We start from the raw sequence: 17106 nt of genomic DNA on the forward strand, positions 1-17106 counted from the left end.
CTTCCAGAGTCCTATAGTTCAAAGATAAGTTCATTACTTCATGATCATTAACGTAATCGATTTGACACAAATAACATTCCGAGATAACGTACTTGTGTGTTATTGTGTATGTACTGCTTTCTCCGTTAACTTTAACTAAATTTTTTTTATTAAAAAGGTCTTATGGAGTAAGGAGTACAATTTTTAATCAAACTTTTGCAACTAAAAATGAGCAAATGAAGGATACACTTCAAACTATGCACATATAGTATACATGTATACCTATTTAATTGGTGGTGTTAGAAACAAATTAAACCGCTCAATTTTTGTATAAAGAAATTAAAAAGGTAATGCCGTCTATGAAGGATTTCATAGATCGTTTATTATCATAAGACTAGTTTTGCATGTTTATTGCTTTCAAGAGAAGGAATAATACTTTTTGTAACTTATGCTGCTCGGATTCAAAAACTGGCTAAATCGTGTCCCCATGATGGATACAATTAGATTTTCGAATGAGCTATTTTATGAAAAAAAAAAAAAATTCATGATCAATCGTCCCATTCATTTTGTTAGAGTTATGGATTCAACAAGATCATTTTAAGTAATAATATGAAGAGTTCAAATAAAATATAAGAACTGCTACTATTTGAGACGTACTCCTTCATTTACATACTACTTCCGTTATAGATTATGTGCAACGATTTGACATAAAACAGAGAGGGAAAATGTCTAATCGTTGCACATAACTTGTAACGGAGGTAGTATCATGTGAAGTCATACTTCGTACTCCATATTTCATACTACCTCTGTTAAATATTATTTGCAACAATTAGACATTTTTCCTCTCTACTTTATGTCAAATCTATCGTTGCAAATAACATGTAAGGGTTGTCAAATCCATTTTAATTTATTGCAACACTTACCATAAATGGATATTATAGATTATTTACAACAAAAGTTTTCTTTTTATTTTTCAAGGTCATTTCTCTTTTTATCTCCCTTCTCATCACATATAACTTTATTTTCTCTCTTTATTTCCTTCTCATAAATAATTTTACCTTTTTTTTTAGAACATAAATAATTTTTACCTAGATGCTAGTAAATTGTAGTCTATTTTGTGAGTTTTGTGACATTCTTGTAGTCTAATTTTTACATTGAAACAAATTATTGTAGTCTATTTTGTGAGTTTTGTGACATTCTCTACTTTTATGTAATTAACGACAATGATAATGAACAAATTTGTATGATTGAGGAGTGGTCATATCAATGACTCCCTATGATTTTACACAACAAGAAACTCAAAAAGTATAATTACAGTCTTATCCTTAGAATACACACAAACACACACTGTTGACTATGAATTATTATATTCATCAATTTTGCATGATCCATATATAATGATATAAACAATTAAACATCACACTACTCCTATAAAAACTATACACTCCTCTAATGTTCATGTTCTATCTTAGCATACCATAGTTAAAACTTAGAAGAGAGTAAAATGAGAAAAAACTTCATGAAATTCCGAGTATCTCGAGTAATCCCCACCTTCCAATCCTGCCGTTCTAAACACCCTTCCACCCTCCCATCAAATCCCGTCCCTTCATTCCTCCACCACTCTTCTTCCACCTCCACCGCCGCAACCACCCTTAACAAACAAATTAACCTCACTTCAACTCCGTCTTCGTCACGCTCCTCCATTAAACGCCACGTGTCATCCGCCATTTCATCGGCTCGTCGCGGTTGTTTAAGATCACACCCTTCCCCTGAACCCTCCAACACCGAATCATCTCCAAAACTTAAACTACCCTCCCATCATTGGCACGTCATCACTAAACTCCCCCAAGAATATCATAATTACGATTCTACCCCTCCTCGTCGTAAAATCTACAACTCCGCTGCATCCGACACTGATCACGAAAACGACGTCGTATTCCTCCCTCCAAAAACCAAAACCCGACCCGGAAGAAAAACCCGACGACGAAGACGAAACTTCCAGAACGTTCGAATCAGTACTTCCTCCGACAGCGGAATCTTCAGCGACGATAATCAAGATGAGAGAGAAACAGAAACCCTCGTCTCCACCGACTCCACCAGCCCTAAAGTCAACAAAAAGTCAAAGGAGAGAGAAAACAAAAACAAAAACAAAAACCCGAGATCGTCGTTTGAGTTACCGGCGCCGGCGAGATTATCGGCGTTTATGAGAAAAATGACGCCGTGTAAGGCGGTGGTTGACGGAAAAGTAAGAGAAAGTTTCGCAATCGTAAAGAGATCGGAAGATCCATTGGATGATTTCAAGAGATCAATGATAGAAATGGTGGTTGAAAAACAGATGTTCGAGGAAAAAGAATTGGAGGAACTTTTACGTTGTTTTCTGTCACTTAATTCGGAACGTCATCATGAAGCTATTGTACGAGCTTTTACTGAGATTTGGGATGGCCTATTTTGTCAGTCATCAGAGTAATTTACTAACCAGTTCATCAGTTCGCTTTATTAATTAAGTTAATTAATTGCTAGTTTTAGTATGAATTGTATTTCATGTGCTAATATATAAGCTAATTTGACTGTCATTAATTAATTAAGAGGTTTAGATCTTGAGATTAATTAAATGTTTAGAATATTCTTAATTGTATGATCCCGATTTATTGAGTTTCATAATGGTGGTTGCTTAGTTCTAGAGGTTGACTATGTATGGCGGTGCTCTATGATATTATGGCGGAATCGAGGGTAGAAATGTCGTTTTGTTATTTTTAGTAATCTTCTTGTTTCTAATTAGTACTCCGTGTGTAATGTTTGAGTCGTTTCATGTATAACTTTAACGATAAATCACTTGTAAAGTTTTCGTATTTTTCAATAACAAATTTTTCTTAGATTCGTTCATAACTTAATTTTTAAACTTTTATCGACTTATTAAAAATTTATATGAAGTCGATAATAACATTAAATACTTTTTAGTATGCATAGATGAATAATTTACGTACATGTTTAACATTAAAACCCTAAATTGTTTTCCATATAAAAGAAAGTCCCAAAAATAGTGGACTAAGAACAAGCGAAATGAAGTAGTAGTTGTGTATATGTAGTACAAGAGGGGTAAGACAAGGCAGAAGAGAAATGATATGTGCAAGTAAACATAGAATTCTGATAGTGTACAACTTCCGCAATTGACGCAGTTTGCAAAGAAACATGATGAAATTATGGAAAAAGAAAAGGGTCCACCTTGTCCAAACTCTTTTGATGGATTGATCAAGGAAGCAGCAAGAAATCCAATAATCGTTTGTGTAGTAGTCACGCAAATAGCAATATATGGTTGGCACAGGATGATTTTTCATGTATAAATGTACAAGTAGAATGAAGAAACAACATGCAGTATCATTGTGTTTAATTGGGTTGTTAAATCCCATGCTTTTTTATTTGTAATTGATTTAGGCGTGCGTAGAATATTCAAATTAATTTGCAGCTTAATCATTCGATGAATTGAGTTATCATTTCTTCAAGCTTAGGACTTAAGAGTACAAACATGTTCTTTTGAGCTTCTGGACAGAGCAGAGGGACTTCCAACACATTACAGAGCAAAAGAAAAGGGCCTTCGCATGTCGTAGCCAGTTCAATACGAAGTAGTAGTTTAACCTTTCGAGTTGAAGGTTGTTTCATGCAACATTTAAATTATAGTAGTTGTGAGAAAAAATGAGAATGTAAAGTGTAACATGGAGTAATTATTAACATTGTTAATGTTTTACTACTGCATAATAACAATGCCTTTAATTTTAAACTTTTGTTACGTGATTGGGTCTAACTAATTTTGTTGTGCAATTATTAGTTAACCAATTCACTATTGTAATATTGTGTTTGAATAGCAATTTCAAAAAGAAGGGTAGGGCCATGAAAGGCAGGCAGAGAGGCAGATAATCTACCTCCTATCCTTTAATTCCACATTAAAAAAAAATTAAAAAAAAATAAAAAATTATATCCCACTATTACCTCCGTTTCATATTACTTGCAAAGATTAAACATTTTTTCTCTCTGCTTAATGTTAAATCGTTGTCACTAATATGAAACGGAGATAGTAATATTTTTTTAATAGGAAATTACATCATTACAAGAATAAAATTATCAATATACCATATGCTTTTAAACAACAAGATAATTAAACAATCCAACATGTATATATATGTTCCCATCAAAGATTCAAAGGAATGTAATGTGATCAATATTGCTCATAGAATCAATTCATAATAACAAATGAGATTACGTGCACCATTTCTTAAGTGCTACCGCCAGAAACCTAATGTAGCATGTGGATATGCCCAAAAAATTAAAAAGATGCTCCTACATTATCAATTAAAATCTCTTTTGGTTTATATGTGTGTCTTTATTATGAGTAAATTAAAGTAAAAATTATATGCACCATTGAATTATAGGATATTTATAGTAATGGTGAAAGTTATAGGAGCATGGCCTTGAGCCCTTGAACATGATAGAAATATAGTGTTGTAATTTGTACCATTCATTGTAACTTTCCAACTATTGTATGATATGACCTTCCAAAGTTCCTTGCATGCATGCACAACTATCCTTAATCAATTAAATACAAAAAAATCGTACCCCTACTCGTGCATCAACCTTTACATGAGTTTACATGCAATATTACACAATTTGCATCCTTATATCAAGTGTATATATAAAGTATATTTATACATTTTGGTATTTAAAATTCACGTGTATGTTCATGATGTCTGATGTGTATAACACTATAACATGTGAATTTGAGACTTTATTATGCGTTTTCGTATTACAAAGTTTTCACGTATTCGTGATGTGTACATCATATATGTGTGAATTTGAAAATTTTGTAGTGATTTAAGCTAAGTCAAAATATGTGTGTTTATATAGGATGGACATCCGATCCATAATTTTACAAGTTAAGTAATATTATTCATATATATAGTCATATGGTTATAGCCGAAAATAAAATGTATTACATGCCATTATTAATTGAGCTCCCGAGTAAATGATACACTAATGATAACACTTTTACCTTAATACAGTCCATTTGCTAAACGAACTAAAAAAAAAGTTCTCTTTGCAAATTGATTTACTTCAATTATTGAAGAATGTATTTTTTGTACTCGTAGTTGTATGAAACTTAATTAAGGGCTTTTTTTATCCTTATATATGAAGGTCAGAAGGTGCACTTTGGAACATTCCTATTTACGAAGTATGATTTGTACAATCAGCTAGTTACTTGGTACCGAACTTTAATTATCAATTAACCATTAGTCGAAACTTGAGATTATCTAGAACGAAAAAGATAAGGGTCCCTTGATGCTTGAATAAAAAAAAATGTAAAGATAAATTTTTAGCTACTAATCACTGATTAACTGCACTGACACTACCTGGCCAGCTACTAATGCTCTACTACTCTATAGTTCAAAATATTAATGTTAAAGTGCAAGTGTATGATAATGTTAAATACTTATGTTAGTAAAAGTTATAGTCAGTGATTTAATAATTTTGTTCTCAGTTCTCACACAGATTTGAGGAATGAAAAAATAAAACAAAATCGAAACAATCTTATTGTTAGAATATGTCTTGAATTTGCTGTTCCTTTTATGAATTGCCATGTCTATATAGACGTAGCAATATCCATTAATTTGCATTATCATCATTCATCAAGCTAAGCTTGATAAAAACTCTATGTTCTTATTTGTTAAATTCGTTAATCTTTATGTATGGTACAATGTAGGGCCCTACAATGTACATAACACTTAAAAAAAAAAAAAAAAAAAAAAAAAAAAAAAAAAAAAAAAAAGGAGTAATTAAATTCGTTAAAAGAAGCATGCCAAAGTAGAGCTTTTATAAAGCTGTGATTCTTTCTAGGGTACAGTAGTACGACAAGGCATCGTAGTGGGAATGGGTTAGTGTCATGAAGCCTGTTGCTAAAATAAATCTCAGGTAATATTTCAGAGAAGTTTGGAACACACGGCATCAGAGAATCAGTTACCTCTTCCAACTGATATAAATTAACAGGCTCCAATCTCTATCCTTGACTTGTCTTTTGTGTGACTAATTTTAATTAGTAGCTCACTTCCCAAAATATACTCATAAATCTAGTGAACATCTATCAATCTATCTATGAATGGATATGTCCTTTCATTAGATTGCTTTCAAGTTTCAATCCACCACTTTTGTTTGGAGCTTTTGGATTATTTCAACACATGTTGTTGGTAGTGCCACTCCACTCGGGCACTTAACTTTAAATATAGGGGTCAATTCCGATAACTTAGACGGATGATGCGAGTATGTTAAATTAATGTATCCATACAAATTGAAATTTAAATGGGGTTTTATTCTGGTCGGTTTCGAATCAGGACGATTGAGTCGGATTTTGACACTGTGTAACTATAACTTAATTGAATCTCTATTTTTGTTGCATTTCTTATTTTGCACTAGATAACAATTTCAGTAGGGATGTATCAAGGGGTCATTAGAGATGATCAAACAAGAGAGTGAGGAATACCTCAAGTGGTTAGAGCTTCCCTCCCGGCTCCAGGAAATTCTGGGATCGATTCTCACCCCCGCCCTTGTGGCTCTCTAAACACCAAAAAAAAAAAAAAGATCAAACTAACAATTTTATTCTTGTTGGTGATTAATCGGAATCCTATGATAAGGATAATGCTTGAAAAGCTTTACACATAGTTTATGATAATAGTTTGGAATATTTTGTACTAAGTAATATATTGGGCTATTTTTCGTGTTAGGTCATGTGACTTTGTTTAGAGTCATTTTCAAAAGGGTATATGATTCGTTGACAATTTGGGAAATATGATCGAAATTACAAGCATGAGAAATTGAGATGCATGAGTGAGGCATATGGGCATGAAGAATAACCGCTATAGAGATGAACCGTGTTAAAGGTAGAGAGTACAACTGACCTAGTACTACGTATATATCTATCTTTGAGAAATTCTTTAAACTAATACTTCGTATGTTTGAACTCTTTGAAATCCTTGTTTACAACCTAAATGCTAAAATCACACTTTGAAATGAAGTCAACAAAATCTAAGCCTTTAACCGTGGGAGAGCTTTTGAATGATCTTTGCCTAAAGCCTTTAATAATATAAGTAGGAGATTAATTCTCATAAGTTCAACTTATTTCAAAAGAAAGTATATACTCTTTATTCTTTAGTTAGATAGAAACCGAGTAAGGTGCATTCTTTTCACCTTTAAAAGATTTGTTTCATGTATATGTCAATAAGTTTAAACATGCTCAAATAAGATCCAATTAGGTTTGATCATTTTACTCACTTAAGTTTACACTATTGCAATCAGGTTCATTAAGTTTCAACTAAACAACGCATCAATATTGATTTTTTTTTGTTTTTGTTTTACACGTTAAGGTCAACTAGGCGCCAACCGAAAGCTTTTAACACGAGTATGTGTGCTTGATGAGAATCAAACCTCGTACCTCACGGATGCAAGGTGACCTCTAGGCCACTGCTCTAAGAGGTCTTTCTCAACGCATCAATATTGATTGTATATAGTTTTTGCTCCCCTTTCATGATTAAGGTTATAGCACTTCAAAATGGGCTCCTTATTGCGAAGTCTTTAAATATAAACCATATTTGTATCGAGGGAGATAACCTTACTACTATTAATATTTTGTAGGGAAAAGCTTCTTGTCTCAAGAAGATTCATTTTACTCATGGTTGAAATTAAGACCATACTCCAACAATTTTAGTCCCTTGGTCAAAATATGTCTACAGCTGGCCACAGAATTACGTTACCTCGTTTAAACACGAAACGAACACTCATCAGCAAATAGACTTTTTTTTCTTAGACAATAAATTTTCCTATTTTAAAAATCTAGATACATTAAGCGTTAGTCTCAAGAAAAAAACAAACCTAATTATAATCGTGTATCGTTCTAAAAAAAAATGAGAAGAGTACAAACTATCTTCCCTCTTGTACAATTTCCATAATCATATGGTGATATGGATCATGTTATTCATGTATCATTTTTTTTGTTCAAAAAAATCCAATATTCAAAACATAAAACTCTCTTAAAGCCCAAAAAAAAATCCCACAAATCCTCTACAATTGAACGCACCCTAACTCCCCTACACCCTCACCCATCAAACCATATCACAACCCTTAATTCCACCACTTACAAAACATTCCCTCGAAAATTCCATTACCTCTCTGCTTTCTTCTCTACTCTTATCCACTCCATTTTCTCTCTCCTCCGACGATGTGGAAAGCGTCGGTAAACGGCCAATGCGCCACCGACAGCAGCACCGGCGCCGCCACAGTCTCCATTAACGCCGGCGAACTCAAGCTCAAAGCCGCCATGTCCGAAGCCATCTTCGACGCTGGTCCAATCTTCAGAAACCTCTCTCTTTCACTTGAAAAACCTGGGTCTTTCATCGTCGACTACAATGTCCCCAAACAAGTAATTCTACTTCTTCTCTTTCTTCTCTTTCATCTCTTCTTCTTAAATATGGTTCAATTTTTGAGAATTAATCCCAATTTTTCGATTTTTTTTGGGTGGCAGGATTTGAGGTTTCAATTCATGAATTCAATTAGGGTTTTAGACAAGCAATTGAAGATGACATATACGCATTCTAGGGCAGATAAGAATTTGTGGGTTGATGGAACTATGGTGATTGATTCGTCGAATAAGGTTTCTGCGACTTGTAATTTTGATTCTGGAATTCGGAAATTCAAGTATTGTTATAGTCAAGCAGGAGGTGCTAGAACTTTTGAACCTTGTTATGATGTTGCCAAGAATTCCTGGGATTTTTCTGTTTCCCAGAGGATTACTGGGGATGATGTTGTTAAGGGTTCTTACCAGACTTCTACTAAGATTTTGGGGTTGGAATGGTTTCGAGCTTCGCCTTTCAGTGGCTCTTTCAAGGTACATTCTCAGTAATTTTCGTATGTGTTGTTGTTTTCGTGTGTGGTGTTGAATACTCGTGGTAATGTAATTTGAACTAGTAATGTCACGTCTAAATATAGACGAATGTCGTGGATTAAATGGCTTGGAAGTTGATCATGCTACTGTTTCATTGGCAGCATATAGAACTGCGTATAAGTGCATGAATTATATTGATTGATGGATTGTATAAAAGAAAATTTATTGAATTGTTTCTTGATGTTAGCTATTTGGTGAAATGGTGAGATGTTTTGTGGTGTTGATTCTATCTTCCTGTTGTTTAAATGGTGTTTCGAGTTGAGTATTATGCGCGAGAATTGCAAAAGATTCATCCGAACAATAAACTAGTCGATGCGTAATCAATGTATGATATAGTTCATGTATAATATGTCTATTTCTGAACCCTGTAAGTGCTATATTTGCCTACATGTTAGGCAATCAGCTCATACATCTTGTTACATTAGCTTACCTAATTGACATTACATGTCTTTGCTCTTAATGTGCACATATTCGTTTAATGTTCATTGAATAAGCGTATTCTGTTTTCAGTTTATCCAAAGGTGGCTGATTTTACTTACCTCTTTTGATTGCCATTGCTGTCAATTTGTCACTGTTTTTATAATTCTATGTTTATCTGATCTGATCTGCAATTCTGCATTGTTATTTGCCATCCATGATTTATTTTTCAAAATGTTCAAAAACTGTTCTATGTTAGCAGTAATTGTGTACGTTATCTAAGCATACATGAACTATTATTTCAGGTTTCAGCGTCTCTGAATTTGGCCGAGGAAGCAAAAATACCAAAATTGAGTGCTGAGAGTACTTGGGATTTTGATATGTGATTTCTGTAGTTAGCTGATCTTTTCTTTACTTATTTTTCCCCGAAGATATTGGGTTTTTTTTTTTTCCAATGCAAGATCTGTGGTCTTGCAGTACAGCTTTTAAATGCTTACTGTTTAGTGTTAAGCGTGGTTTATGTTCAACTCGAAGTTTTTGTAGCTCTAAGCCGCCTCTAGGGCCATTTTTTTTTTTTTTCACATCTCTTTTTGCTCATGTGCTACGGCCTCCGCCCTTTGGCCTGAGCTCTGCTGGTTCTGATATGTAATTAGATTAACCGGTAATGTCAAATACCAAACAAGCAATCATGCATGGATATTTGCTTAATCATTTGACATTAAGTTTGAATTATTAACAGTTTCATGAGAAATAACCCATCCAGATGTATCATGCGCAAAACTACCAATTGATAACCATGAGCCTCTAATATTTGTAATCGGCAAATACAAGTTTATATACAACATAAACGAACTTTTGTTAATCTAATGACATTTCTGTAAATATATTGAAAGTGTTTATTTATTCAGTACTTTTGTTGAACTGCCTAATTATTGTTTGGTGTTTGGTGAGGAAATTACACATGTACCCCTCAACTAGTACATGAAAAGATGCATGTACCTCTCCAGTCTCCACTGGTACTTGAAAAGACGATTATACCCCCAGATAAACAAAGTTTGTTAATCTTGGGAATTAACTGGATTTAGCTCATTTGTAATTAAGGCCTATTCTGATTTACTAAACTAAGGGTCTGTTCTCTTACGTTGAAATTCAGTTCAGTTCAGCTCAACTCAGTTCAGTTCAGCTCCTAATTTCCTTCTCTTATAAAATATTCATTTCAGTTCAGTTCAGCTCAGTTCAGTCAATGAGAAGATTGAGAACATGCCCTAAGGGTAATGGAACTGTTTATGAGAGAAGGAAATTAAGAACTCAACTGAAATTAAGATGAAGAGAACATGCCCTTAGTGGCCATTTTTTTTACTATTGTCAAAAGTATGTATTGCAGACTGAGAAAATAATAACGTTGAACTGTTTATCAAATGACAACTTTGTATAACTTGCATTAATATATGAACATATACATTAAAAAAAATCATGTCTATCTAGCACATCCTTAAAATAACTCTGTTAATGGACTTTCTTGCTTCACCATTAATGGAGATAGCTGACAAGCAACTTAAGAAGGGAAAACTTGGCTTCAATGGAGGGGAAAACTTACTCTATGGTTTATACCTTTTATTTCTTAGATTTTTCGTTTGATTCAATAGTAAAATCGCTGTGGCAGAAGTGGTGGTGTCAATGTCAGTAGAGACGAGGAAGATAAAGGTGTCAGTATTGGAAATGGCGGTGTCCAAAATGTTAGAAATGGTGGTGTCGGTGGAGATTTAGGTAAGGGTCGGGGGGAGTAAGAAGAAGATGAAGGTTGAGGAGATGAAGAATTGAAGGAAGGTAGAGAAGAAAAAATGACACCAATAACCTTCACTTTATACTAGAAATGACAAGTTTACCCCTTGATAATCAAGATAAGAAACCTAATTTTCCTCATGCAGACCAAGGTGAATAGGTGATACTGTTAAATTGATGAACATTTGCCTTATTATAAGATTATCCTAATGGACTACATAAAATCCTAAACCTAAAGAATAAGCGGAAAGCATGAATTACAAGTATATTTTCCTTTTTTAACTAATATCTCAGTATTCAAGCAATTAGGGTGGCTCTTGAAGTGTCTTGAACCAAAGTGATGCTGTGGAGTACAAGATAGTCAAATTTGAAACTTACTGTTTTTCTTGCGTTGCATGACATAATCCAGAAAATATATCACTAGAAAAGTAAGTTTCTAACTCTATAAAATGTAAACTTAATCATAACAATAAATTTGTACCTAATGTTATACAGCAAGGACAAAAATTTTAGGTATCCAAATTTTAACATCTCAACATATTAACCTGATGGAGGTGGTGGAGGCGGCATTGAATATTGTTGCTGGTAAGGCGGCCTGCCAGCCATTTGCTGAGGTGGAGGTGGTGGCCTCCAACCAGGTGGACCCCCCATTGACATTGGAGGAGGTGGCCTTGCATACCCTTGACCTGCCTGAGGGGGAGGGGGTGGCATCATGTTTGGAGGCGGTGCAGGCCTGTATTGTGGTGGTGGCGGGGGCATCGAGGGAGGCCCTTGACCTTGCTGTTGGGGCTGCCCCTGCCAAGTGTTGGCCATCTGCATTGGTGGAGGGGGGAATGATCCTACAAGTGGGGGTGGTGGAGGACGGAATTGGGGCATGGGACTCGGTGGGACTGCACCATTTGCAAGAGGCCGTGGAGCAGTAGGAGTAGGTACAGCACCATTGGCTTGAGGAAGGGTTGGGGGACCACTTGCAAACAGGGTGTGAGGTCTGCTTTTCTGAGTACCTGGATTGCTTGCAGCAAGAACTCTCTCTGTAATTTATCAAAAAAAAAAAAAGAACATGTTAAATATCTGGTGTATTATAAATTACTATGGACGTGATTAATTGAGCAATGAAACCTGACCTGCAGGAGTGCCATGCCTCTCCCCCTTCGTATCTTTCTTGTATGCATAGGATACTGTAATTTGACGATTACAAAGATACTGACCATTCATTGCCTGCAATTCCAAAACAGTTGTCAAATTAAACTCCAAACATAAACTAATGCCATAGAGGGGAAAAAAGAAAAAAAAAGAGAAGCCGCCATCTGTTTACTTAGAATGATATATGAACAAAAGTTATATAGGTGAAGGTGGTGGTTTTTTTTTTTTTTTTTTTTTTGGGGGGGGGGGGTGTTGAGCATAAAAAGCAGTACATACCTCAATAGCTGCATCAGATGCCTCAAAAGAATCATAACTAATGAATCCAAAGCCACGGGAATTTCCTGTTTCTGGATCTCTCATAATCTGCAAACAAAAGTATTACATTTGGCTACTGCTAGATAAGCAGGATCACAAAAGAAAAATTGCATAAACTATACTAAAGTACTCGTAATAAACACACAAGGGGTTTGAGCGAGCATCCCTCTTTTTTCAATAAAGATACAAATCAAGGAAGTCGTTCCAGAAAATAGTCTCAAGCATCAGAAGTACTTTTGAATATAGATTATAGTAGTAGTTTAAGGAAATCTCTAAAGCTACAAGGCTGATGAGTGATGACAGATAGCCAAGCACAGAGTGATGAGGGCAGCAAGAGTTAATCTAGCATGATTTATATCCAATTTCTATGTTAGTACCAGAGAAGTAAGACAAATGCAGACTTCTATGTTGATCATACAATTAGTACATGCAGGACAAAACTTAGGAAGCTAGAATTAATCATGAGGTCCATGAAACACATTCCAATACAAAACTTTTACAGATGAAATTGCAAGTTGCCAAAATCTACAGTTGATGAGCAGCACTACGAGTAAACCACAAAGGTAGAAGGTAGAATGAAGTATTACCTTTGGATTTGTAACAATAACTCCAAACGCGCTGAAAGTATCATAAAGAAGTTTCTCGTCCACATCCTACAAAAGAGGGGGAAAAAGATCTCAATGTCACATGATAATGAAAGAGGGAGGTGACAGAAATCATGTCACAATATATATGATAATGGCAGCAAAGACAGCAAGTTAAGAGTATTGAAAGAATAAGTAACAATAGGTCTTAGTGTCTTACAGGGTCCAGATTCCCAACAAAGAGATTTGCTCCAACATCCAAGCTCTTTTTGTCTTGAGAAGCCTGTAAGAGGACATAGTGGAAAACCCAAATAGGGTATTAGTGTTTAACATTCGCACTTCACATATCTGAATACTGTAACATGGAATTCCTTACGCAGATAAACACTCGTTTGACTATGCCATGAAATAAAATAAAAGGTCCAGAATCAGGATACCTTATTTACACGTATAGGTTTCCCATAAAGCTTGATCATATTAAGAACTTTGATTGCCTGCATTATAAAGGAAGATATTAGGGACTAAATATAACTTAAATCATTGTCAAACACGTCAGAGGTGATAAGAAAAGCAACTAAGGTAAAAAAAAAAAAAAGGCATACATAGTCAGCATCTTCTTCGCTTCGGAATTCTACAAACCCATAGCCTTGGTGGAGGTTGGTTACTCTATCTTTTGGTACGTAGACATTCACTGCAGAGAAGATAAAAAAAATAGTAATTCATAAAGCATTCGATCTTCAGAAAACCCAGAAAAAAAAATGTATAAAAATTACCAACAGGGCCTGCTTGAACAAACAATTCCCACAGCAACTCTTCAGATACCTGCAGCATAACAACCAAGGATGATCAGTGCATAGTTTATTTTGCAGGATAATTCAATCAAGTACTCCATACAACACAATGATACTCTCAGAAAAATAGTTATTTTCTCCATACTTAGTAATTCACTTTAAGTAAACTATTAATTCCCATATCCACACTATCTGACACAAGATAAACCCCAAATTGCGTATCAAACGCAGAAGCAGCTCAGGGGATAAGTCTTAAGACAATCCCTTAAAATCCTTACAGAGCAAACCGATTCAGAACGACAGGGGCCAATTGTGTCAATGGTCACTACAAATTCCTAATATGGAGGGGAAGTTGGTTGCATATTACTTGTAACCATTCGTCCATTTTTAAGTCATATACTTTTACAGTCTTACTAGACGGTTAAACTGGGATCTCTCTCAAATATCTTTTCACTCACTTCTCCCAATCAGTTACAATCGCAAAGCTTAGCTACCTAGCTTACAATTCTCCGGTAAATTCTTCCTTTCCTAATGTACCATAAAATTAAATCTAAATTCTAATTGTGGTTGCCATTCTTCTCCTTGTTATTCAGCTTATGAAACAACATCTTCCTAAACCCGTAAATGAATTACACAAATCATACTTGCAAATTCCGCCAACATTGTAGCACATTATCATATGATTCAAACTTCAAAGTTGCAATAATTCAAAAATTAATCAAATTTAAACAATAATTTTTTTAATAAGCTATAGACTTTAGACCAAATCAAAACCACAATAACAACAACAAACACAAAAATCTACTCCATATCAAAAGTAAATCTCTTTTTAGCATCCCATAAAACCCCCTAAAATTGTTCACAATTACAAAAAACTAAGTGGGAAATTACATAACTTTTATTCGATTAAGCTCACTCCCAAGATTACCAATTATAATATTTAATATACGAATTGAAATCTGACCTAGTTAGAAACAATCAAATAGTAAAAATGAAAGCAAAAATCAATTCATACAATTATAATCAAAAAAATTAAAATAAAAAGAAACCCTAGAAAGAGAAAAACCTGGGCATCAAGGTTACCGACGTAAGCGGTAGCATCTTGATTTCTCTCAGCAGAATGTTGACCGAGAAGATTGGCTCCTACTCCTGGAGCTATTCTCGTCGTCATTTTTCACTTTCTCTCTCCTCAAATTCAAGGATTCACTGGGTTACAGGGGAAACTTTGGGAGGGAGAGAGGAGAGAATTTTTGATTGAGGGTTTAAGCTTTTTAGCCCAAATGATATTTTTAATTTTCCATGATATAAATACTTTTTAATAACAAATGGCGGTTTAATATGACAATTATAATTGATTTTGTTGGTAATAAAAGACATTAAAGTAAGACTTGGTTTTTTTTCGACTTCTCTATAGAATTTTTTAGTTTAGTTCAAATTACGTCAGTTCCGTTTAATTCAAATTAGGTCGGATCAATTTAGTTTAATAAATTTCAGTCGTGAAGGTAAAGATGAGAAATTATGATAAGTTGTTGTTAGAGAGAAGTTAATTGAGTTGTTGAGTAGGGCCTATTCTGAGTTAATGAATTGAATTGAAATGTTCGTGATTTTATAATTTATGGTTTGCATCACTTTGGATTGCACAAAGTTTTAGGAGAGTAATCTATTATTGTGAGTGTGAATAAATTATTATAGTAAAAGTAAGATTGAGACCATGAAAGAGAAAGTACGTGAGAAAGGATGGATATTTTTATTATTTTAGTGGGGACCATAAAAAAGATAAAATTGATAAAATATAGTATATAGTTACCAAATATAAAAGTGATGCAAATTAAAAAAAATAAAAATGGAGGGAGTAGGTTTTAAGTAATGTGGCTTGATCTAGATTGCTGCCTAGTTTTTAACCTTTTGACTTTGTCTTGAATTTGTATATACATATCATTTTCTTTTGTTAAGTTTCTTTGCTTTCTCGTTGAGGGGCTTGCTTCTCTCTTTCACGAAATAAAAATAGTTCCATGATATTTTAGGTGGAAAAAAAAAACCGCTTTAAATTTACTACTATGTGCAAAATATTCTCTAAGTGAGTCTCTTTTTTACCTAAAAATATTTAATACTTTGTACACAATAAAATATACTCTGCACTTATTAGTTATTACTAACTACTCCGTAGTCCATACTAAATAATTATCAATAAATAGTCATAATTTGTTGAAGAGTGCACTCAGTATTGCCATATTTGCCATCAGGCCAAACAATTTGTCAAACTTAACTTATTTTGTTGAAATTAGCGGCCTCAAACTGATTTGAATGACATTTTGTTGGAATTTGCTCAAAAGCATTTTTGTAGGTGAAACAACAAAACGAACACTTTAATGGCATTTTGTTTATAGGAACAAGACAGAGTGAAATCTTGAATCCAAAAGAAGCAATTGGACATACATAGAAAGATAAATGGAGCTGAATGCATACTTCCCGTTTGAAATGATAGCATGAACCGAACTTTCCATACCTGCTCGTTTACCAGCTTGGTGGCGACAAATTGACAGTTAACTCAATGAGATTTTGCATAATCATGCAAAAGAATATAGGTATTGCCTAGGAGATAGGTATGGATAATGTTCATTTCAATTGAAGATATAGGCATGTAACAATTAATGACTAGGGTAGCAAATAACTAGAGAAAACAAGCTTAGAATGGGAAGCAATAGTGTACCTGAGGATCAAGTTCACCAGCATAAACATTAAACACTGGCATCTGTACTGCTCTCTGCATCCTTGTATTAATGCATTTTCAAGAACTAGAAAAAAAAAAGGCTCTGAGGAAGTTCTAGGAAATTCGCAGGATGACAAAGAATATTGAAATGTACTAGTACATTGTTTCCTAAGGATGCGCAGAAGATGTTTATACCTACAAATTAGCTTTCCATTCATAACAGTCCAATCTCAATCAAATACCCTCGTCTAGAAATCATCTACTGCATACCGAGATTACTGACTGATGCTTTGTAAAATTTACATAACTGGTGCAAAGTTCAACCCAAAGTCACCTTAATACAAGGAGATTGAAAGAAACCAATGCCAGGAAAGAGACTAAGGTGCCCGAAAATTATACCTTCAAATA

The 17106-nt window shown here is 34.3% G+C and overlaps 3 protein-coding genes across 3 annotated transcripts; 2 read left to right on the plus strand and 1 right to left on the minus strand.

The window, feature by feature from the left end:
- Positions 1–1439: 1439 nt before the first annotated feature.
- Positions 1440–2786, plus strand: LOC145623728 (transcription repressor OFP7-like). The gene has a single exon (XM_081676591.1). It carries the CDS (start codon positions 1484–1486, stop codon positions 2444–2446), a length of 963 nt encoding a protein of 320 aa, XP_081532717.1. The 5' UTR covers positions 1440–1483; the 3' UTR covers positions 2447–2786.
- A 5356-nt stretch (positions 2787–8142) lies between these two features.
- On the plus strand, positions 8143–9900 carry LOC145623736 (outer envelope pore protein 24B, chloroplastic-like). Its single transcript, XM_081676603.1, has 3 exons — positions 8143–8434; positions 8537–8899; positions 9679–9900. Exons 1-3 carry the CDS (start codon positions 8234–8236, stop codon positions 9757–9759), a joined length of 645 nt encoding a protein of 214 aa, XP_081532729.1. The 5' UTR covers positions 8143–8233; the 3' UTR covers positions 9760–9900.
- A 1616-nt stretch (positions 9901–11516) lies between these two features.
- LOC145623743 (uncharacterized) lies at positions 11517–15257 on the minus strand. Its single transcript, XM_081676611.1, has 9 exons — positions 15055–15257; positions 13971–14019; positions 13800–13888; positions 13635–13691; positions 13418–13480; positions 13201–13266; positions 12575–12661; positions 12280–12373; positions 11517–12186 (listed from the first exon to the last, which is right to left on the minus strand). Exons 1-9 carry the CDS (start codon positions 15157–15159, stop codon positions 11696–11698), a joined length of 1101 nt encoding a protein of 366 aa, XP_081532737.1. The 5' UTR covers positions 15160–15257; the 3' UTR covers positions 11517–11695.
- Between the last annotated feature and the right edge of the window lie 1849 nt (positions 15258–17106).

This window comes from Chenopodium album, chromosome 1 (genome assembly GCF_948465745.1).
Source record: "Chenopodium album chromosome 1, dcCheAlbu1.1, whole genome shotgun sequence".
In the NCBI taxonomy this organism is placed as follows: Eukaryota; Viridiplantae; Streptophyta; class Magnoliopsida; order Caryophyllales; family Amaranthaceae; genus Chenopodium; species Chenopodium album.